Here is a 23,356-nt window from a genome sequence, read left to right as displayed (position 1 = left end):
AATTTGAAGCGAATTTTAAGAATAAAAAAAACAACTTTTTTCAACCTTTTTCAAATTTCGCGATTACCATATTTCAAATTGTCTGTTCACTCCTGCTCGCTCGAAAAATGAACATTTTACAAAACAGAGCTCAAAAGAAGCGAACAAAAATCCAAAACCTGTACCATCATCATGCGAACCCTAAACCCACAAACGTCAGTGCTTATTCGTCACTCCCTCGAAACACACGCGCGAAGCAGCTCGGTTCGTTCTTCGCGTAGGTACATCCATTCCATCATCCTCAGCTGCCGGGATAGTGTTTGTTTTTTTTTCCTGCTATCTGTCTTGTTCCGAGCTTTTCTCGGACAGCAGGTCATTTAGTCCAGATCGGCCGACCCATCCCGTTATTTTCCGCGAGCGGAAACCACGTATGGTGCTCTTTTAAAAGTGCCTTGCTTAAAACATTGGTGTACAACTTCCTCAAAACATTCCAAATTAGCTGTGATAACCTGCAACTGCAACTCGACGGGAATTTGTGTGCATTCTTAGAACTTTGTAAGCCAGACACTTATCAAACATGCAATCCGAAAACGAGACTTATCTTGGATTAGATCTCAGCACCCAAAAGGTAAGACGACATCGACTGTAAGGCCAAGTGCAAGTGCAAGTCACTAATTTTATAGGGTACCCATTCAGTATTAGGTATTAGCTAATCGCAAGCTCGCACCATTAGAGTTTAAATTTCTTAAAAATCAAAAGAGAAAGTACCTTCTTCTACCTTCAGACAGGCTCTGACACAGGTCATACGGTTTGACTTTAATTTAACTTTTGCGTTATCAGCAAGTAAGCAAGGCGGTTTTGCGAGGAACAAACCGGCCGGATCGTACCTAATCTTCGTGTTTGTAAACTTTATTGACTCGGTTAGCTTCTCGGATGTTACTTTTGTGCCAGTGATATTCGCTGTTTGTGTTCTTATCATTACGCTCACTGTTCGACAGCTTCATCCGAGAGACTATTGAAATGTTTGTAACACCTGTAATTTGATTGATTTTATACATATTTTTTGTGAAAAAAGTCACAAAATCATCTGAAACGCTGTTTACACCCTAAATAAGGGAACATTCATAGTTTAGTCTACCTGTCTCAGGAAAATTAATAACTGCGCCTGCAGCAGAGCTCATCTGTTGGATCAATATCTCGTGTAGGAGTCGTTGTTGTTGCAATTCTTGAATATTTTTTCTATCCTCTTACGTGCAAAGAAGTCGTTAAACCATCATGTGGGAGTACCAGTAAGAAGTAGGTATGCAATTACTTGTCTACTGGTATTTCAAGTAATTGAAAATATTTCATTTAATGGTTGTGTACGGAAATCTGGTTGATTCCAAAATACAAGAGCAATACTTCTACATTTCAATAAAACATTTAGAAAATTTCCCCGGCACATAAAAACTTCATAAGTAAAATGCCTTAATAAAACCATTTGTAAATTAAAAAAAAATAAAAATAGGAAATTTCCTTATCAAAGGTCATCCACCACACGAATGAGAAGATGCTCAAATCAGCGAAGACTTTCAAGTTCCAATAGTGGTCATTATGTCAGGTTCACATTTGACTGCCGCACAATTTTTTTTTGGGGCTTTTCATCCTTGGGGATGGTTTATTCGGATCCTATGCCGCACAATTGATCTCATTGATACCTAGATACTTGTAAAGGCAGTTATGTTAGCGATTGCTAACATCGGTGCTGTTGAGTTTCACTTTTTACTTGAGTTTACAATTTCCAGCAAAAATGTTCGTGAGGGTTCTCTCAATAATATTGGGTTCAAAGAACTTCGGGTCAGCCAATCGGATATCCTTTGGTAGCGGCCAGTTGGAAACATCCAACTGCTGCGAGGACAGCGAACCGGTGACTCGGAAAACAACAAGGAAGTCAAGCGAGAAAGTGCGATGGGTCTCGCTGAACTTAACGATGGCAAGGATCCTGGATTTCTCCATCGATTTCGACCTGTTCACACCCACGATCGGAATGTTAACATATTTCTTGGGTGAAAACAAAACATCACTTAATCGTTGGTGATAGTTAACGAAATAAGTCATAGCACAGGAATCCATCAGCACACAACACTTGAACGCCACTCTAGATGAATCAACTACCTCGACGAGTTCTGTTGCTAACAGCACCTGCTTCTTCACTTCTCCACTATACAATAGTGGCATTTCACATTTCGCCACGGTCTCCGGCTACTCCCTCAACGTTCCCGGTTGCTCTGAAATCCTCCTCGTCGTCACCTCTGTTGCCTTAGGTTTTTCTTCGCGTTCATCAGTGGATGGTACTTCTTTTTGCATTCGCACAGGGTCTTCAACCTTGCAGGGCAAGATACGATGTCCTCTTCTAAAGCACGCGAAGCACAATCCTAACTGCCTTGCCTTTTTGTATCGACTGTTAACGAGATCACAATCATCTTTGCAAACCGGACAGCAGTTCACCTGTTGAACTGTAGCTGTATACACCTTGGTAGCAACTGCGGATGCAGACGTCTTATTACTCGGGTTTTTCGGGCCTGCTCACATAGTTCTAGCAGGTAGCAATACTGTCTCAAAAATACACCTTCCAATGCGGCAGTTGACCATGTTCAACTGTGGGTTTCCACGCTCTTCGAGTGTCAGGATCAAGTCTCGTTATCACGAGATTCACTAGAATGGCTTCAGATGAGCCATCTACCATTTCCATGTCATGGAAATTTACAGATTCTGAACGCGCTTTTCTTCGACGGCTATCAGCCCTCTCAATTAAGCATGCGTTCCTTTTGTCATGGCTTTCATCGACAATAACTGTGTAATGTGACCTTGGACTACCATTCGAAGATTCTCATATTACTTAATCCAAATTTTCCATGCGCCTTCGTAGTTGTTATCGTTCAGGGTCTGTTGATCTTGTTATTTATTAACACAGTTTTCCGCCTCACTCTAACTTGACGAACATAATCCTTCCAATTCACTCGGTCCATGGCAACCGTTTTCCAATTTCTCGGGCATCCCACATTCCCACACTTGTTTTGCAGGATAGTCCGGCATTCTCGCAACATGTCCAGCCCAGCGTATCCGTCCAGCCTACGCCACCTTCTGGATTCGCCCTAGAGTCGCGCTAGCTCGTGGTTTATCCTTCGTCTCCACATTACGTTCTCCTACACGCCCCCAAAGATGATTCATAACACTCTTCGCTCGAATACCCCGAGTGTGCGCACCTCCTCCTAGAGCAATATCCACGTCTCGTGCCCGTGGAGCAAGTAGTCTAATGAGCGTCATGTACAGGTTCGTGCAACGGCTAAGTCTTCTCGACCGCAGTTGTGGAGTACATAGTAGGCACGACTGCTGCTGATCATTCGCCGCCGGATCTCTTGGCCGGTGTCATTGTCTGCGGTCACCAGGGAGCCAAGATAGACAAAGTCTTGGAATATCTTAAGCTCGTCTGTTGATCAATGGATCCCTTGGCTTTCCCTACTAAAGCTTTGTCCAGGTAATGGAGTTTTATAGTTGGGGAATCTTTGGTACATTTCTCTACGATATCAATTCATCAATCAATCTCTTATTTTGTACTAATTTTCGTACTGTCCATAAAACGTCGGTAAGGGAGCTTGCTTCCTCAATAAGGTTGGAACTATCTGAATCGGAAACTGGTTCTTTTGGCCTCTGCCGCCAGGTTGGCAAATGGTTTCTGTTGAGATTTGTCTCATCATAGCAATTGAAGGGGCAAATAACAACATACACATTAATAATAAACAATCAGATATGTAACCATAGGAATGGTTTCCCATTAAATAGGATGGTGAGATAGAAAATAAAATATTCCAAGTTTTACCACCAACTAGACAAGTCTTCTTTCCACTGCCCAAGTGCTGCACAACAGGTTATGGACCCAGCACTAGTAGAAAGGAGGAGAAGAAGAATCGCTAGGAATCAACAGTGGTAAGAAGTAAGAAGAGCCAGTGCCGAAGAAAAGACAACGAGCCGAAGCCCGGAAGGACAACAAACCAAGAACCATTGGGAAGTCATCGAGGCTGGAACCAGAGCCACTGGAAGGTCGTCGGTGCAGAGCCATATGGAAGTCGTTGAGCCGTGGCCACTGGAAGGTCGGCGAGCCGAAGACCGTGGAAGGTTGTCGGACCAGGAGCCAACTGGAAGATCATCGAATCGGAAAGCCAGGCGGAGGTAGACAAGCCAGGAAACACGAGAAGTTGATGGACAGGTGCCATGGAAGGTCGTTTGGTCGGAACCTTGGAAGGTCGGTGATTCGGGAGCCAGCGGAAGGTCTTCGTGCCATTGGTGAGGCTTCGGGACAAAATAGGAGCGTCGAACCGAACAAGGTCGTCGGACCGGTGTAATGGAAAGTCGTTGGATTGGAGCCATTGAGAGCGGAACAAAATCACTGGTAGGTTGATGGACCCGAAGCCATGGAAGGTTGGCAGGCCGTTATCATGGAAGATCGTCAAGTCAGGAACCAGGAGGTGGTCGTCGGGCCAGGAACCAGTGGAGGACTTACAAGGGGGGTACCATGGAAGGTCGCCGGACCGGAAAGCCAAGTGGAGGGCGTCGGGCTGGAACCACTGGGAGACGCAAGCCTCAGAAAAGGCGTCGAGACGCAGGAGAAAGCTTCGAGCCGTAGCAAGGAAGTCGAGACCAGAAATTACCTGGAAGGTCGTCGAATCGGAGCCAAGTCGAGGTCATCGGATCAGAGATCGTGGAAGGTCGTTTGGTCAGATCCTCGGAAGGTTGGCGAGCCGGAACCAAACAAAGACGTCGGACCGGTGCCATGGAAAGTCGCTGGGCTGGGACAACGAAGCAGTCGTACTGGAGGACTTACGAGCGGGATACCACGGAAGATTGTCAAGTCAGTGCCGGACTGGAAAGCCAGGTGGGAGTCGTCGAGCTGGACCACTAGAAGCGGCAGGCCTAAGGAAAGGCGTCGAGGGGAAAGAGGAGATTCGAGCCGCAGGAAGAGCACCGAGACTAGAGCTATGAACCGCCCGACTGGCCGGACAAGTGTCATTGGGAGGTCGTCGGACCGGAAGCCACTGGTGGTCCGGACGACCGGAAGGTCGTCGTGCCAGATCCTGGTGGAGGTCGTCGTTCCAGATCCCGGTGAAGGTCGTCGAACTGGTGCCATGGAAGGTCATCGAATTGCAGCAGGGGCGAGAGCATCGTGCAATGAAGGAGACGATTGAGTTCCGGTGGGTGCGTTGAAGAGGAGTAGCCCCATCTTCAGGAGAAGCCGCCGGTGGCAGTTAGAAGACTGCAGAATGCGTGTGTTGAGAAGGAGTGTTGAAATTCGTCTCATCGAGGCAATCGCTAAGATGAATAGCAACACAGGCGTGATGTTTGTATATAAGGAATAAACAATTCATAATTGTAACAATGGAAATGTTTTAGTATTTTAGGTAATGAATTATTAGAAATAGAGTATTCTAAGTTCTACTTTCAAGTAGTAAAGGTCTCTCCTTTCCACTGCCCAAGTGCTGCACAACAGTTTCTGCTCTTCGCCCACAACACGAGCAGCAAGTTTCTGATCCTCATGGTACTGAGTTATTTTGGAAAGCGCAATACAAACAGACTCGTATAGTTCTTCGAATTCAAGAAACATTAGTTCGTATTTATCTATTGTAGAGGGATTGGAGATGTAAATCTGATTCAGGAATCCATTGAATTCATACTACGCGGCATCTACAGTTTCAACATATAACATGATATATGTATGATTTATGTGAAATCTAGGACTCTATGTCTCATTATAAATTTCAATAGAATTTTGTAAACGAAACTTTATTAAGGACTCACCTCTTTTGTTAACGTCTGTTCTTCCCCACAACGTACTATGTGCGTAAGCTTCTGTTTCAGTGCCCTGCATTTTCTCATAAATTCTACAACCGTCGGTGAGGGTATATCGATGCTATCATCTGCGAATACACTTAAGCTACACCCACCGCGTGCTTATCCTTCGGTGTCGGTATTTCCATACGTACAACCGTGATGTTTTCATCGATAAATTCTGTAAAGGGAGTAAATTTAATTCTTTTGTTAACTATAGCAAAGCAGCCTTCAAGTGAGCGCTTATATCGTAGTAAAAAATCTTACCATTCAGCGTGTTAAGCCCTTGTATCTCTCTAACCCAAGGTTGCCGTATAGAGGAAAGGTCCAGGTTTTCCGAAAGGTTTTCTTCTCAGTTGTCTACACGAGGCTCCTACAGCGTGATGAAGATTCGTCAGAACATATTTTAGGGTAGAGGTTGGGGTTTTTAGCCCGTGGTGGTGGGTCCAAGCACCGGCATTTTGTTTGATTGTCTTGTTTTGCCTTGCTCTATATACTGAGGAATCTTGAACCTGTCTTAGCGGTTCTGAGTTTTTTGATCGCAGGTTTGTTGAGGGTAGCTTTACCTTTAAAGCCTAGTCCACACTCGGCAACTTGAACTGCGATTTCGGTTGCTGGACTTGTTTATGTTTACATTTTGAACCAGACGTAGAGATGCATGTCCCAAGTCTCCCGACAAGTAAAAAGTAAACATACAACAAATCTCATCAACCGGAATCGCAGTTCAAGTTGCGGGTGTGGACGAGGCTTAAGGCTTCTCGTTCCACTTGGGCCAGGTGGATATCCTCCTCTTCTATCTTGGGGAAAGGAAGGCCCTGGTACTTAAACGCCGGTACGTTGAATTCGTTACCAAAGACCCGTTTTGAGCCGACTGGTCTTTAACAAGGCCTTGTTTAGGCTCCTGAGGTCCTTCAGCAGCTTCAACGAATGTGTTCCCTTCATCAGCTCTGCTTTCTACATTTTTCTTGGTTATCTTCCACATTTTACTACCACCGAATCTATAATAGATGACGAAGTTCCTCTTCTCCAGCTCTTTCATCGAGATTTCATCCACGATGTTAACCATTTCGAGAGCTTCGTTCTTTTTGAGGATATTATAGAATCTCCAGCTTTCAGTACTAATCTCGTCGTTTAGACTTTCAGTTGTAGCCTGAATCGTACCGATATCGTCCTCGGCAGCTCCATGCAGGTGAGCCTTTAGAACCTGCAATCTGGGGATTTGGTTATTTCCAAAAAGCCCGCGAGGCCACAAACACGGTCGCAGTTTTCTGACCCAATCGTACAAAGTTAAGGCATCAGTGGATGCCGTGTGCTTGAGTAGAATAACTCCACCTTTGGGATTGACTCTGTGGGGATAACGCTAGACCTTTCTCGAAGTGGAAATAAAAGAGGAATGGTTATTTCAATGATAAGGAATACCTGCGGAGTACAGTGGCTTTCAACGCCGAGTGAGTCATTTGAGTCGGTGTAAGCTGATGCCTCTGTCGGGAATCTTAAGAGTTTAAGTACTACCCTAAGCGTGTGTTGTAACAGGTGCGGGTCCAAGATAAGGGGCAATCGATCGGCAGTGTTTAGACCTCGAGTTATTACGAGGACAAGTCGAATCCTGAACCGTTAGAAAAGAGGTCAGGCTTCGATTCTATGAGAGAAGAAATATGTGTACAGGCCGACGGCGACATTGTTCCCCAAATCCTGGCCAAATCTCGACCCTTATGAAATACTCGTTAAGACCTCTGGTGTATTGATCCTCATTAATGACGCCAGTCTACAGAGATATGCCGGGATCTTTACCCGAATGAGTGATCAGTCTGGTTTTGTTCATAATCTCTAAGACATAGCAAATGTGCTGCAACCTTTCCGGAAACCGAACTTTTTGTAGTAGAGTTCGCCTTCAACCTCGGTATACCTCTCAATGGGTAAAGTCTGGCAAGTCTTTACTTTTATTTTGTATTTTTACAGTTTTCGGTCTCACGACACTGTCAACGTTTGAAAACCTTTTTGATTGACAAAGTTAAAAAAAGTCGATTTTATTCTCGTTTGGTTTAGTTTTCTTAGGCATTCCACAAGGGAACCAACTAGGACCGTTAATATTTCTAACAGAGCTTTCTGCAAAACGATTAAAATAACAACCCTAACTTTTCAATTTCAGCTCAAAGCAGTGCTACTGAACTCTCGCCTGGAAAATGTAGCCCACGCCGAGGTCAAATTCGACTCGGACCTGCCGGAATTCCGAACCAGCGGTGGAGTCAATGCCGGATCCGCAAAAAATGAGTAATGACCATCACCTTAATGAAGATTGATCGAACCATAGATTAAAACCATCTTCCTTTTCAGATTCTACGTTCAACCGGTGATGTGGGTCAAAGCACTGGACATGGTCTTGGATCGGCTGGTGGTGCAGGGTGGGGACCTGAGCATGGTTGCTGCCGTTAGCGGATCGGCACAGCAGCACGGTTCGCTGTATTGGTCCCGAAGCGGAGTGCAGACGTTGCGCAGCCTGGATGCGGATAAATTTTTGCACACACAAATCGATGATTCCGCGTTTACGGTGCACCGGACTCCGATCTGGATGGATGGGACTACGGGCAAACAGTGCGAGGAAATGGAGGAGGGCGTTGGTGGACGGGATCGAATGGTAGAGCTGACGGGGTCCAAATGCTATGAAAGGTTTACCGGGCCGCAGATCCGTAAGGTGTTCCAGCAAAGACCGGATTGTTACAGGAACACGGAACGAATTTCGTTGGTTAGCAGCTTCCTGGCGTCTATCTTTTTGGGGGATATCGCTCCGATTGACTATGCCGATGGCTCCGGGATGAACTTGTTGGACATTAGAAAACGAGCTTGGTCCGAAGAATGTTTGGCGGCATGTGCTCCAAATTTGGACACGAAGTTGGGAACGCCAGTCCCAACGAATACGGTTATCGGATCCATTGGGCAGTTCTTCGTCCAGCGGTACAATTTCAATACGGCTTGTAAGGTTGTAGCATTTACTGGGGACAATCTATCGGCTCTATCTGGGATGGTCATCGGAGACGATTGGTTGGCGATTTCCTTGGGCACTAGTGATACAATTATGATGAAAATCAAGGAACCTTCGAATCTGCAGGACGGCCACGTTTTGCTGCACCCAACGGATTTCGGATACATGGGATTGCTTTGGTAAGTCCTCAAGTTTTAATAATCTTGAATCGTTTGTATTGAAAAATTTTGTAAAATTTCAGTTTCCGAAACGGCTCCCTGGTTCGAGACATCTTCAAACGTGCCGAAGCTAACGACAACTGGGAAAATTTCAGCGAGCTGCTGGACTCGACTCCCCGAGGCAACTTCGGAAACATGGCCATTCACTTTATTTCCAAGGAAATTATTCCACCTGCCAAGGGATCGCTGCGTTGGAACAAATCGTCCAATCTCGAAGATTCGGAGCTGGCACGTGGGGTACTGAAATACAGCTCGCCACAAACGGAAATTCGAGCGCTGATCGAGGGACAAATGCTCAACCGGAAAACATATGCTGCCGAAATGGGTTTCTCGTTTGGAGAGAACACTCGAATTCTGGCCACCGGAGGAGCCTCCGCCAACAAATCAATCTTGCAGGTCTTGTCGGACGTATTCAACGCTCCCGTCTACACCCAACAAACGACCGAAGCTGCCCTCGTTGGGGCAGCTTATCGAGCAAAATATGTGCTGCAGAAGACTCGAGCCAAAGATTTGATTCCCTACTTCGACTATATTCGTTCGTTGCTTCCGGAACACAGTGTCAATCGGGTGTGCGACCCGGCTCAGGATAGTAGCGAAATCTACGATCAAATGTTGGAGCGCTACCATCAGATGGTGAAATACATGATGGATCATCAGGACTGAACTTCTTTTTGAAAAAAAAAACAATACAACTGAAATCCCCGTACTAAGGAACAAACCAAAATTTTACCAACATTAATCTCCCGAAGGGCTTTCTTTTCTTGGACTTAACAAAACGGGCACGATAATTCAGCTTAGCGAACGCATCCATTCCAACCGACTTAGTGCTGTTTTTATTACTTAAAAATTGTTATCGCATCACTGAAATTTTACATTAGATAATATGTGTAGCTTTATTTAAATTCTCTTAAAAATGTAAGGAATAATAAAGTTTGGTTAGCGCTATTGCTGCTAGAGATAATCGCTAAAGTTTAAAGGTCAAAATGAAATTTGTGTTTTTTTGCTATTATAAAAAGAAAGAAGGAAAATACCTTACAAATTGATGCGATCGGGGTCCTTGGAAGTTCGGGATTTACTTTTTCCGTCCACCACGTTCCTTCACCTGCAGATGCACTGTTGCTCCGCTTAGCAAATTGTAGTACGCCACTGTGTTGCTGTCCTTGAAGAACATTCCCTGAAAGAAAAAAAATGTGATTTATAATGTGTTTTTCTTAAGCGTAATCTGCCGTTCTAAGCAAGATTGTCCCATGTGGAAAAACGTGCAAACGAGAAAAACGCGATTGAAATATCAGCTATATTTCCAATTTTTCAATCAAACTAAAAATTCACTGACATTCGTTCCACATCACTCGCCACAAGCGGTAGTGTTTCGTTGCTCCTGCTAGTGTTCCGTAAATAGCATAGTGTGTGAAGAATTTTGCCCTGATCATCCGGATGTGTGTTCCGTTAGGGCACTCTGTTATCAGATATACCCGAAAGTGATAAAGTTTTGTGCGCGGCATCGCAGAAGACCATCATCAGCCGAAAACAAAAGGCCCCGCTGTTGTATACGATTGCCAGCCAGCAAGGTCAATCGTCATAATAGACCGATAGGAAACCACGTTGTTCGTTCGAAACCAGTTGTGTTAGAGTGGTTCGACCAACTAGGGTGGCTCGAAATATTTTTTTTTTTTGGTTTTTATACTTTTTTCCAAAAAAGTTTTTTTTTCTTTTTGGTTTTATTTATATCTTTTATTTATATTTTCCTTTTCTTTTGTTCCTACTATATTTTATATTAGTTTTTTTTTATTCTTTTTTCTCAAACAAAATTTTGTTTGAGTTTTTTTTTATAAAGGTTTTGACTCTCCACTCTTGCCCGTTATGTCGGAAAGCAACCGACTAACGGATGACGGCGACGAGGAAGGCATGCATCCTCCTTTTAGAGAGGACGATCTCTCCGAAGAATATCTTTTGGAACAACAGTCTTCCCAAAATATCATCATTCAACCGATGTACCTCTCGGACACGGAAGATACTCCTTCCCCCCTCCCACAGACCCCTTACCCTCAAGTTCCCTTTGTGTTTGGCAACTCCCCACCATCACCAGCCCCTCAAGAAGTTAACGAGCTGCCTAAACCGCCCCCTCGCCGTCGGGTTTACCAACCTGAATCGACGGGGCCCTGGGTAGTTTATATCCGGTCCAAAATGAACGGGAAATCACCTAATGTGATTTCCATCGCCCGAGACCTCGACAGATCTTACCCTTCCGTAATCAGCTACCAGCCGATGAGACCGCACAAGATGCGCATTGTTGTTGGTAGCCTGAAGGAAGCAAATGCCATTGCTTGTGACCCGAAGTTTACGATCGAATACCGCGTATACGTTCCCGCTCGTGACGTGGAAATCGACGGAGTGGTAACCGAAGAGGGTTTGACCGTCGATGATCTTGTGAACTCCGGGGTTGGCCGATTCAAAGACCCTGGTCTTCCCACGGTCAAGGTGCTGGACGCGCGTCAGTTGAAATCAGCATCAGGCGAGGGGGAAGAACGAACATTTTCCCTGTCGAACTCCTATCGCGTTACCTTTTCCGGCACTGCACTTCCTGATTACGTTGCGATCGGGAAGGTTCGTCTACCTGTGAGACTTTATGTGCCTTCGGTCATGTTCTGCCAGAATTGCAAGCAGTTGGATCATACGGCCGCTTACTGTTGCAATCAGGCACGCTGCTCTAAGTGCGGGGAGAAGCATGCGGAAGCTTCGTGTGAAATACAAGCAGTAAGCAAGTGTTTGTATTGCACAGGCGAGGAATCTCATGCTCTCTCGGCGTGTCCGAAGTACATATCGCGCCGGGAAAAAATCAAGACTTCTTTGAAAACTCGCTCTAAAAAATCATATAGAGACATGCTGATGAAGTCTTTGCCAATCGTCTCAGAGAACCAGTTTGGCCTTCTAAGCGACTATGAATCCGAAGGGGAGGATCCATGCGAAGGAACATCAGCTGGGCCATTTGTTAAAAAAAATGTTTCACAGGCTCCAAAAAGGAAACGCACAACTAACACACAACCCAGATTAGCTGCCAGCAAAGTTAATAAAACTAAAAATCCTCAAAGTGGGAATAGTAATTCTACCCCTCCTATTCAGAAACCTCCGGGTTTAAATCCCTCCCCGAAGGACTTCCCCCCACTTCGAGGAAGTCAAAACCCCAGACTTCCCTTCAGAATTCAGGACCATCAGTAACTAACAAGGATGTAACAATTCCCAGAGAAACTGCATCTGATCCATCGTCGAACAGTTTGCCCAGCTTTTCGTCTGATGGTAAGATGAAATTTTCGGAAATTGTTTCGTTCATCTTGGACTTTTTCAGTGTACCAGCAGGTTGGAGGACTATGATTAATATGTTTGTACCTCTTTTGAGAGAAGTCTTGAAAAAGAAAGCTTGTACTATGACCCTCATCGCAGAAGCAATTTCTTTTGATGAATAACTCGTCCACTGAGGTAAGAGAAATTGTTTCTGTATTGCAATGGAACTGCAGAAGTATTTTACCAAAATTAGACTCCTTTAAAGTATTGGTACACAATTTGAATTGTGATGTGTTCGCCTTATGCGAAACTTGGCTCTCTCCAAACACTGATTTCAACTTCCATAGCCACAATATTATTCGCCTGGATCGAGATGGGCAAAGAGGGGGTGGTGTTCTTTTGGGGATCAAGAAATGCCACTCTTTCTATCGTATTCCATTACAACCATCTCCGGGTATTGAAGTCGTCAGTTGCCAAGCTAGAATTAAAGGCCAAGACCTTTGCCTAGCCTCGGTATATATTCCGCCAAATTCAAGCGTGAACCGGAACCAATTGGCGAATATTATTTCACTTCTCCCAGAACCCCGGTTAGTTCTGGGAGATTTCAATTCCCATGGCGTGGGCTGGGGTAGCTCACGTGATGATGATCGTGCTAACATTATTTATGAGCTGTGCGACGACTTCAACATGACTGTCTTAAACAATGGGGAAGTGACTCGAATTAATGGATCCCAATCACAGCATAGTATTTTAGACCTTTCTTTAGCTTCTTCCTCTCTGAGCTTGGATTGTACGTGGAAGGTAATCCAAGACCCTCAGGGAAGCGATCATCTGCCTATCAATATTTCTATCACCAGTGGTCGTAGTCCACCTGAAGAGATCAATATTCCTTATGACCTCACAAAGAATATAGATTGGAAAAAGTATGCATCAGGTGTCATTGAAGCCATCGACTCAATGGAAGAACTGCCTCCGGAGGCAGAGTACAGTTTTATGTCCGGAACAATTGTGGACTGTGCAATCGGGGCACAGGTCAGACGGAATGACAATTCGACGATACAAAAACGACCTCCCACTCCATGGTGGGATGGAGACTGCTCACGTGCGCGAGGAGAAAAGTGCAAGGCGTTTGTTGAGTTTCGCAGAACTGGATTGCCAGAGAAGTTCCAACGTTACTTGTCCTTGGAACGCAAGTTTAAGAACTTGATCAGGGGCAAGAAACGTGGGTACTGGAGGCGATTCGTGGATGGGTTATCTCGAGAAACGTCTCTGCACACGCTTTGGAAAACAGCTCGAAACATGCGAAATTACACACCTTCGAACGAAAGTGAAGAAAGCTCGAGTCGTTGGCTGACACAGTTCGCGAAAAAGGTCTGTCCGGACGCAGTACCAGCTCAGAAAAACTATCGGGATACAGAGAATAGTTCCGAAACGGAGGATCAATTCTCGATGGTCGAACTTTCACTTGCGCTCTGGTCATGTAACAATTCAGCTCCCGGACTGGACAGAATCAAATTCAACTTGTTGAAGAATCTGCCAGATACCGCTAAAAAACGCTTGTTGAATTTATTCAATAAGTGTTTAGAGATGAACATTGTGCCGCATGAATGGAGACAGGTGAAAGTTATCGCCATCCAAAAACCGGGAAAACCAGTTTCTGATTACAATTCGTATAGGCCGATCGCAATGCTCTCGTGTCTCCGGAAACTGCTCGAAAAAATGATTCTCTTTCGGCTGGATAAATGGGTTGAATCAAACAATCTCTTGTCAAGTACACAATATGGATTTCGTAGAGGCAAGGGTACGAACGACTGTCTAGCATTACTTTCATCAGACATTCAATTGGCGTTTGCCCAAAAAGAGCAGATGGGGGCAGTATTTCTGGACATCAAAGGGGCATTCGATTCGGTGTCCATAGAAGTGCTATCTAGTCAACTTAACTCTTGCGGACTTTCACCAATTTTGAATAATTTTCTTTATAACCTGTTGTCTGAAAAAATCATGCATTTTAGTCATGGAGAAACCAAAGTTGAACGAATTAGTTACATGGGTCTACCCCAAGGCTCGTGTTTAAGCCCCCTGCTATACAACTTTTATGTCCGAGAGATCGATGCTTGTATGGCACAAAATTGCACGCTAAGACAGCTTGCGGATGACTGTGTTGTTCATATCACAGGTAAAAAAGGCACTCAAATTAAACCTCCGTTACAAGAAACTCTAAATAATTTATCACATTGGGCCAGGAATCTAGGCATCGAGTTTTCGCCTAGTAAAACCGAGTTAGTAGTTTTTTCAAGGAAGCATTCCCCTCCTCAAATAGAGCTCCTTATGATGGGTAGAACTCTAACTCAATCTCTTAGTTTTAAATATTTGGGTGTCTGGTTCGACTCTAAATGCCTCTGGGGAAAACATATTAGGTACTTGACACAAAAATGCCAAAAGAGAATCAATTTTCTTCGAACGATTACTGGAACCTGGTGGGGTGCTCATCCACAGGACCTCATCAGGTTATACCAAACAACGATACTGTCGGTCATAGAATACGGAAGCTTTTGCTTTGGGTCCGCCGCGAAAACCCATTTGATTAAACTAGAACGAATACAGTATCGTTGTTTGCGTATTGCCATGGGTTGTATGCAATCAACACATACGATGTGTCTCGAAGTACTGGCGGGAATAATGCCGTTGAAAAATCGGTTCTTCGATTTATCGCTACGTTTCCTAATTCGAAGTGTAACTATGAATCCTTTGGTGATAGAAAATTTGGAAAGGCTTATGAATATTAATCCGCATGTAAAATATGTAAACAATTATAAAACTTTTAGACAGTTAGAAATAAACCCTTCTTTGTTAAATTCGGACACGAGTCACTTTTACCCGATCAGTAGTTCCTTAATAAAATTCGATCTGTCCATGACCGCTGACATCCGTGGAATACCAGATCACGTCCGACCCAACGTCATTCCTTCAATCTTTGCATCAAAAGTACGTGAAATTGACCCTACAAAAATGTTCTTTACTGATGGTTCCAGAATCGACGGCGCGACTGGTTTCGCAGTGTACAATGAGCGCTTTGAAGCTTCGTTCAAGCTTCGAGAGCCATGCTCCGTTTACGTTGCTGAATTAGCCGCAATTTATTGTAGCTTGGAACACATTCGCACACTGCCCGTAGACCACTATTTCATCTATTCGGATAGTCTCAGCTCCGTTGAGGCGATTCGATCGATGAAACTGATGAAGCGCTCTTCCCATTTTTTGCTGGAAATTTCAGGGATATTGGGCGCTTTGATCGAAAATTCGTACAGGATTACCTTAGCTTGGATCCCGTCTCATTGTCTTATTCAAGGCAATGAGAATGCGGACTCATTGGCTAAGGTGGGCGCGTTACAAGGTGAAATTTTTGAGAGGATAATAACTTACAATGAATATTTTTCAATACCTCGCACTTTAGCGATTAACGCTTGGCAGTCTAGCTGGGATAATGGCACAAAGGGACGTTGGTTCCATACGATTATCCCTAAGGTTCCGACGAAGGCATGGTTTAAGCATTTTAACATGAGTCGCGATTTCATTCGCGTGGTTTCTCGGCTCATGTCAAATCACTGCCGGCTTGACGCGCATTTGTTTCGTATACAACTAGTTACAAGCAATGTTTGTGTTTGTGGGGATGGCTACCACGACATTGATCATGTTGTGTGGACGTGTGAACGGTTTGATCGATCGAGGGCTTGGCTACTGGATACCCTTAGGGCCCGAAGTAAACTACCTGGTGTTCCAATTCGAGACATCTTGGCAAACTTAGATCTTGAATATTTGTACCCTATATACAAATATCTTAAAATGTCTGACTTGGTCGTTTAGTCCTCTTCCCCTCTGTCTTTACTCTATCTAATGCTCTTTTCGTCTATTCATTAGAACAACCTCTCGTCCGACCGGTTCGATAACACCGGAAAGAAGGCTGGCCAGGAAGACAATACCTGAGGTAGCTAACGAAACCACGCTACAGGAAGCCACCACCAACCCAAGACGGAAATCTGTACTCGAGAGTGACCCTACACAATCCTCTTTCCTTTCCTCTAGTTAAATTAATTAACAGTTGAGTAGCCGCGACGATTACGGCCCCCCTCTTACTAACATCACACAAAAGTGAAATCAATACTCGGCACAAAAAAACTTTATGAGTTAAATGCCTTAATAAAACTACTTGTTAAAAAAAAAAAAAAAAAATTCACTGACAGTTTTTTCGTAGCGAACAGTTCAAGTTAATCATTTTACTATGTTTTCTGCCAAAAAAATTACATTTTCTACAAAAAAAACAGCAAATTAGAGCCAAAAATGCTCCGTGTGACACTTTTGCGTAGAATCAGAACGCATGCCGATGCTAGTTCTACGACAAACTGTCACACGGCTACAATTTTTCTATCATTTTAAAAGCTTGCGTAGTTTATTTTTTTGCCAAAAACTCATGCTAAACCGTAATTTGAGAAATACGTTCCTCTTTGTTTATAAAAATGTATAGTTGAGTATGGATCTTGTAAGTAGTGCCTACCGAAAAGTGTTTAGTGAAAATTTCTCTGAATAAAACACTCAAGGCTTCTCGCTCCTCCTCTGCCCTCTATTTCAGTGTTCTTTTCAGTGAATAACATAAAATTCAACAGTTTGAACTCATCTTAAGACAATTTTTTGATAAAATTTGCATTTTTCATAGAATTTTCCCAAGTAACCAAAAGTCACATAGTTACTTAATCGTGTACAATAAAAGTTCACATTTGGCTGAGTAAAAGGTACTCGAGAGAAATGATAACCGATTCTCGTAAGTGCTCAATTTGTACTTCTGGACGAACATGAATAGTCCCTAGAAGTATCATAGTTCATGTTTGTGCGTTCTAAGTGACTTGTGTAGTTTGAATATCAATTTCAACCCTCGTACTTTCTAATGAACTCCTTACGAACTTTTTGGTTCCATTCTGGATTCCTAACGAACTTTTTGGTTCCATTCTGAACTTCTATGGAACTCCATGTGTATTGAATTTTGTCGATAACTTTTCGATGGTTTTTAACACTCTCCTGAAAACTTTTCGGAGTTGTTCTCAATTTTTAACAGCGAATGATATATGGATTATTCGGAAAATAAAGAAGCCCGTAATTTGAACAAAATTTGGCTTAGGGAAACGAATCACGACGTTAACTCTAGCAACATCATTAATCTATCACAGGGTCATACATCATAATCATTGAAAGTATAGTTTTTTTTCACCAAACGAACATAATAGTTTGATATTTTATTTACATTTTGTTTTGAAAATTTTCTTTGTTTATATTCTACACACCGAATCTCCTTGATTGTTTCTTTAGAAGAAAAATTGTCACAGTAGAAACAGAGCAACACCTCCGCACCTACAGCAAGGTCGTCACTGGCTGACACGGATGGTTTAATGCGACCGGAAGCACACATAATATTAATACCAACCGTTTACTTGGTTTGTTACTGCTGAGAATAATCAATTATATGCATCTTTTCCGTTTTTTTTTTCAGATCTATTTTGAAAAACAGCGATTTTAGTCTCCAATCGAGGATCTAAAATTTGCAAAATAATCGTTAGTGGTACAAAAAAAAACAAAAAATTATTTTTTGTTTCAAATTAGTATTTTGAAAATACTAATTTGAAACACCGCACTTCTTCACGAGCTCCATTTGGCATTCCATTTATTTTTTTCGAAACTGATTCCGCAGCACTTTATCGTCGGATTATATAAAAAATACTTTGCCGACTAACCGCAAGGACTATTCCTTCTTTCAAAGAAAAAGTAAGGCACACAAATCATTAAAAGTAAAATAAAACTTAAATAAACTTAGTTTGATTTCGAATCGTGCAGGTCTTGTTTGAAAATATGTTATGCATAATTTGTTGAAAACAAATGTTTACATTTTTAAATTTAGCCTGCTTAGAAAAAATGAAAACTTTAAATTGATGTTTTTAATAACATCAATTTAAGCATTGGCCATGGTACAGCGGTAGCGTGTTCAGTTCTCACTACGTAGGTCCAGGTTCAAATCTTCAAACAAGCCAATAATTTTAAGTAAGTATGAAATTAATTTAGAAAATAGTCAAAATTAGCCTACAAACAGATTTGAGAGTTGATAGATTTCAAAGTACGTAAAAAAGTGAACGCTATGTTTATTTTTCTTTTTTCTCTTTACTGAAAGTTTCATGCAAAGGCTGAATAGCCTTCTACTCAGCTTTGATTATAGAAATTGAAAGTGTGGATAAGAACTTAAATTTTCAGCTGAATAGAATACTATACAGCCTTCGAGAAGGGCTGAGTAAGCTTTTAAGAGACTGTTTTATGGAACTTTTGGTTACTTGGGTTCTCTAGTGTGACATTCTTGCGTAGAATAATCAACATAGAGACAACCACCTTGATGAAAATTTCGTATAAGTTCAGAACAAAGTATTCTTGTTTGTGTTTTTATTCGAAAGTTAACACTAAAAGAGACCGTTTCCAGCAAAAAAGTGAAAATGACCCAAAAGTCACATGGGACATTCTTGCGTAGAACGGCAGCGTAGGTGAGTAAAATTAGCCATAAACGATTGCATTGTCGATCCAGTTTTCCAAATCAGAGAAAAAACGATTCATACCATATCTGATTCAAGTTTAGGACATCTAGATTGGAGGATTTAGATTTCTGAAAATTCAGTTTTCAGATCAACATTTCAGATATTGTGTACGTAAATCAAATTCCAACTTGATAATAAAGATTTCAGATTTAAACTCAAGAATTTAGATTTTACATTCCGAGTTAAAATTTCAGATTCAAATTTCTTATTAAAATTTCAGATTCGTATTCACATTTCAGATTCGGATTCAGATTTCAGATTAAGAATTCGGATTTCAGAAACAGATTTCCAATTTTTAGAATTCTTATTCCGAATCAGTATTAAGATTTCAGATTGTTATTTCAGTCAGATTCATATTTCAGATTTTGATTTAAGATCCAGAATTCAGATTTCAACATTTTTGGGTTCAGATTCAAAATCAGCTTTCAGTCTGAGATATCAGAGTTCCGACTCCGGATTCTGATTCGAAACAGATTTCAGATTCAGACTTTAAATTCAGATTCAAAATTTGAGATTCCTCTTCGGATTTCAGATTGAGATAACAAATTCTGATTTAAGATTGAGATTTCAGATTCAGATATCGGATTTCAGATTCCGATTTCAATCTGAGATTTCAAATTCCGATTCCAGATTCCGATTTAAGATACAGATTTCAAATTCATATTTTAGATTCAGATTTTAAATGAAGATTTCAGAAAAAGATCTCTTACTCGAATTTCGAATTAAGATTGTAGATTCCGTTTTCAATTTGCGATTTCAGATTGACAATTGAAATTCAGAATTTAGAGTTCATATTCAGACTCCAAAGTCAGATTTTCGATCAGTATTGCAAATTTAAGGATAAGATTTTCAGAATTTTTATTCAGTTTTTCTCTGTTTATTTTTTAACGACTTCATCTAAGTCCTAGTATTCTTTTATTTGAAATGAGTCCATTAGGAAATGTAAAAGAAAATAAAAGATCTTTCTATTTCGAAAATGGCGCAAAAATACCGCAATCTCCGGCTTTCTATGCCAACGCATTACCGACTATGATACAGGAGTCCGTAGTACACCCAGTAAATTAGGGGAGAGCATCAATCCCAGGCAGGGAGAATTGTTTCGTTATCGTCCAAGTTATTTTCAAGTCTTTACTATTCTTTCTACCGATCTTGCTTCTCTGATAAAACTCATGTTTGAATTTTCTGGAGCGCGACTCGAATTGCAAATGCGTTCATTTTCTTTAACTTCTCTGCCAATCTAACCTTTCCCGATGGATTCATTTCTAATAAATTTCAGATTTCCGATTTTAGATTCAAATTTAAAAAAAATCAAGTATTAGATTTAAATTTAAAATTTCAGCTTTTGGATTGAGATTTTAAACAATACATTTTTTTAACTTCAAAACAGAAACTACACCTACCTCGTAGAACATCTTCTGCTTGGCCGGGGGCATTCCGGTTTCCGCGTGCAGCTTGCTCTTCATCACACTGATGGTATCCGAGAGCTGCAGCTGCATCGCAATGGTTTGCCCGTTCAGCTTCCATTCGCTCTTTTCGGCCAGATTCGGACATTGAATCTGCACCGTAACCGGTCCCTTGTGACGCTGCACAAAAACGGACTCCTCGATGAGGTGGTCCTCGGTACGGGACTTCTTGTTCGGCGGTTCGTCCAGGTCTATCGGTTGAGGTGGTTCCTGCTGCATCGGTTGAGGAGCCGGAGCCATTGGGGGCATCGGAGGAACACCAAATCCGAATGGTGGTGGCATCATTGGAGGAGGGTGGCCCATTGGCATTCCCATCTGCATCATGGCTGCCATTGCTGGGACCGGTGGTGGTGGAGGATTTATTGGATGATGTTGAGGATGTTGAGGGTGCTGAGGAACTTGCATCGGTTTTGGGGGTGGTGGAAGCGGTTGGGACTGAGAGGTGTGGGGTTGGGGTTGATGCATTTGTTGCTGATGAGGTTTCGGTGGTGCGAGAGCAACTGTTCCGGGGATGGGTTTGGGACCGATCTTTTCCTTCTCTTCGTCGCTGATCAATCCCTTGCTCTTGTGGATCTGATGAATTTGAGCTTCCAGGGTAATGTTAGCTCGAGCAGCTCGGGTGGCTGCCTCAACGCTTGATGTGTGACCATCCCAGGTGACGCGATCGTCCTTTCGGGTTTCTTCCTCGCCCAGTTTTTTACCGATGGCAGCTTCCTCGTCACCCACACCGAAAATATCGGTACGACGTTCAGCGAGCTGTTTCAAACTAGCCTCGATGGCGGCACCAGGAGCATAGACATTTTCTTGGGCCACCTTTTCGATGTGCTTGTCACGTTGCTCAACCCAGCGAGGATCAAGCAGACCGATACGCATATGCTCCGCCACTTTGGAAGCCGGAATTTTCTCTCCGGTGATGGGAGAAATCAGATAATCATCACCAGCAGCGGCAGGTTTGACAGCGGCCGGCTTCTGAGCCTGTTTGGGATCATATTTCTTGACGATGACCTTATCATGAGTGGGTGGAGCAATCGGTGGCGGCAATGGAGTTGCCGGAGTCTTGCTGGGACGTTCGTCCTCATCGCTCGAAGAGCTGCTTTCGTCCATATCCTGCAGCTGATTGTTGTCCTTACGCGAAGGCTGACCAACACGATTCTCCATCTTCGAAAGCTTAACATTCTCGGCCGGACGATCGTCATCGTCATCGCTATCGCTTTCGTCCGATTCAATCTGCATCTCGATATCGTGATCTTCCTCGTTCAGACGTTCCTCCATCAGAACCCGAGCACCCACTTCATCTGGGGTGGTCGGAGGCGGAAAGTTTCCACTCTCGTACGGCTGATAATCGACCACCTCAACGACGACGAAATCGTGCCAATCAATCTGGGCATAGGCAACTCGCTCCCGCTCGATCTTCTCTTCCTCGCGACGTCGCTGCATTTCCTGGTGCTTGTTCCAGTTCGCTCGGTATTTGACCTAAAAAGATTTTTTTTTTAAATTTTGCTAAATTTGTAACTTTAAATTGTCTTACCTGCTCCAGCACCACATTCATGCTGCTAATTCCAGCGGTACTTTCAATCTTCAACTTATTCATCAAATCCTTAGGAGGCACCAGAATTTTGGTGTACTGTTCCAGCAGTTTGGTAAAGTACTGGAACAGCGAATGCTGCGGTCTCAGAAAATCAAACTGATAGTTGCGCTGTTCCCGGTTCATCAGATTGGTCAAAAAGAGCCGACCATTACGAGCAACGAACTGAGCCGTCAATTTTACAATGTCCAAATCCAAAGCCGAAATCGACGGCGGATCCGCGATAAATTCGAACTCAGCCGGCGGATCCTTGGGAACAAACTGCTCCTCCCTGACCGCCTTCAGCAGTTCCTGCTGTTTCAGCTGAGCGGCCACACTGGCCGCACTCTTCAGCTGCTGGATACCGGCCGGAACAACCGCCTGGCTAACGTCATTCCGACCTTCCCTAATCTCATTAACCTTATGTCGGTAGTAGGCATGATAAGGATCCCCAGCGCTCAAAAAGTTAAATTTTGGATTCCCCAGCTCGTTCTGCCGGATACGACTCTCGAACTCCGGACCGTTACGGGCAACGAAGCTAGCCGTCTTATCCACGATATCTGCGAAAAGCAAGCCCCAATTAAAAAAAAATCAATCACCGATAAATTTCATTACTTAAAAAAACTACTACTCACTTCTCACTTCCGGTGGCGGATAGATGATGCCAACAATGGGACCAGACAATGTTGGTGCCGGCGGCGCCTCTGGTGGTTCCTCTTCCGGTTCCGGCTGCCAGGGTTCCTCGGTGCCGAGAGGTCCGGGCGGTGGCGGTGCTTGAACGTCGGTCATTTTAAGAAGCGAATTAACTTACACAAAACGTTTTTTAGGTTCAATTTAAATGCAAAACGTTTGAGCGACAAACAAAAACGCCGCAAAGAGAAATCGATTCGATTCTGCCGATTTTCAAAACATGCTATAGCGTTTTTCAACGAAAAAGACAGCCAAATTCACGCTTCGGAGTAAAACGTAAAATTTGATTGAATTAAAATTCGCTGCCTGAAACAAAGTTACCAGAAAACAAAATCATTAAAAATACACATTTTTATGGATAAACGATTGGATATTTTAAATTTAATCTATAAAAAAAATAAGAAACTATGAATAAAAAACAGGAGAATAATATTCAAGATAACAGTACACGTGACTCCAAAATTCAAAATCAAATAATCATAATGCGTTCAAAATTCAAAATTCAAAATTCAAAATTCAAAGTTCAAAATTCAAAATTCCAAATTCAAAATTCAAAATTCAAAATTCAAAATTCAAAATTCAAAATTCAAAATTCAAAATTCAAAATTCAAAATTCAAAATTCAAAATTCAAAATTCAAAATTCAAAATTCAAAATTCAAAATTCAAAATTCAAAATTCAAAATTCAAAATTCAAAATTCC

At 42.7% G+C, this 23,356-nt stretch overlaps 2 protein-coding genes across 3 annotated transcripts; one reads left to right on the top strand and one right to left on the bottom strand.

Annotated features, from left to right (window-relative positions):
- Positions 1–210: 210 nt before the first annotated feature.
- On the top strand, positions 211–10,028 carry LOC129749040 (xylulose kinase). Its single transcript, XM_055743869.1, has 4 exons — positions 211–607; positions 7,991–8,112; positions 8,176–9,000; positions 9,063–10,028. Exons 1-4 carry the CDS (start codon positions 557–559, stop codon positions 9,700–9,702), a joined length of 1,638 nt encoding a protein of 545 aa, XP_055599844.1. The 5' UTR covers positions 211–556; the 3' UTR covers positions 9,703–10,028.
- On the bottom strand, positions 9,828–22,882 carry LOC129749023 (splicing factor 3A subunit 1). Of its 2 annotated transcripts, XM_055743859.1 has the most exons (5): positions 22,601–22,882; positions 21,930–22,525; positions 20,339–21,874; positions 10,071–10,213; positions 9,828–9,987 (listed from the first exon to the last, which is right to left on the bottom strand). In XM_055743859.1, the coding sequence occupies exons 1-4, from the start codon at positions 22,752–22,754 to the stop codon at positions 10,112–10,114; spliced, it is 2,388 nt and encodes a 795-aa protein (XP_055599834.1). In that variant the 5' UTR covers positions 22,755–22,882; the 3' UTR covers positions 9,828–9,987; positions 10,071–10,111. The 2 variants fall into 2 exon arrangements, with proteins under 2 accessions (XP_055599834.1, XP_055599829.1); XM_055743854.1 differs by having other exon boundaries at positions 9,828–10,213.
- Between the last annotated feature and the right edge of the window lie 474 nt (positions 22,883–23,356).

This window comes from Uranotaenia lowii, chromosome 1 (assembly GCF_029784155.1).
Source record: "Uranotaenia lowii strain MFRU-FL chromosome 1, ASM2978415v1, whole genome shotgun sequence".
In the NCBI taxonomy this organism is placed as follows: domain Eukaryota; kingdom Metazoa; phylum Arthropoda; class Insecta; order Diptera; family Culicidae; genus Uranotaenia; species Uranotaenia lowii.
Note: the sequence above shows the minus strand (reverse complement) of the source record. Positions and strands in the feature narration are given on the sequence as shown.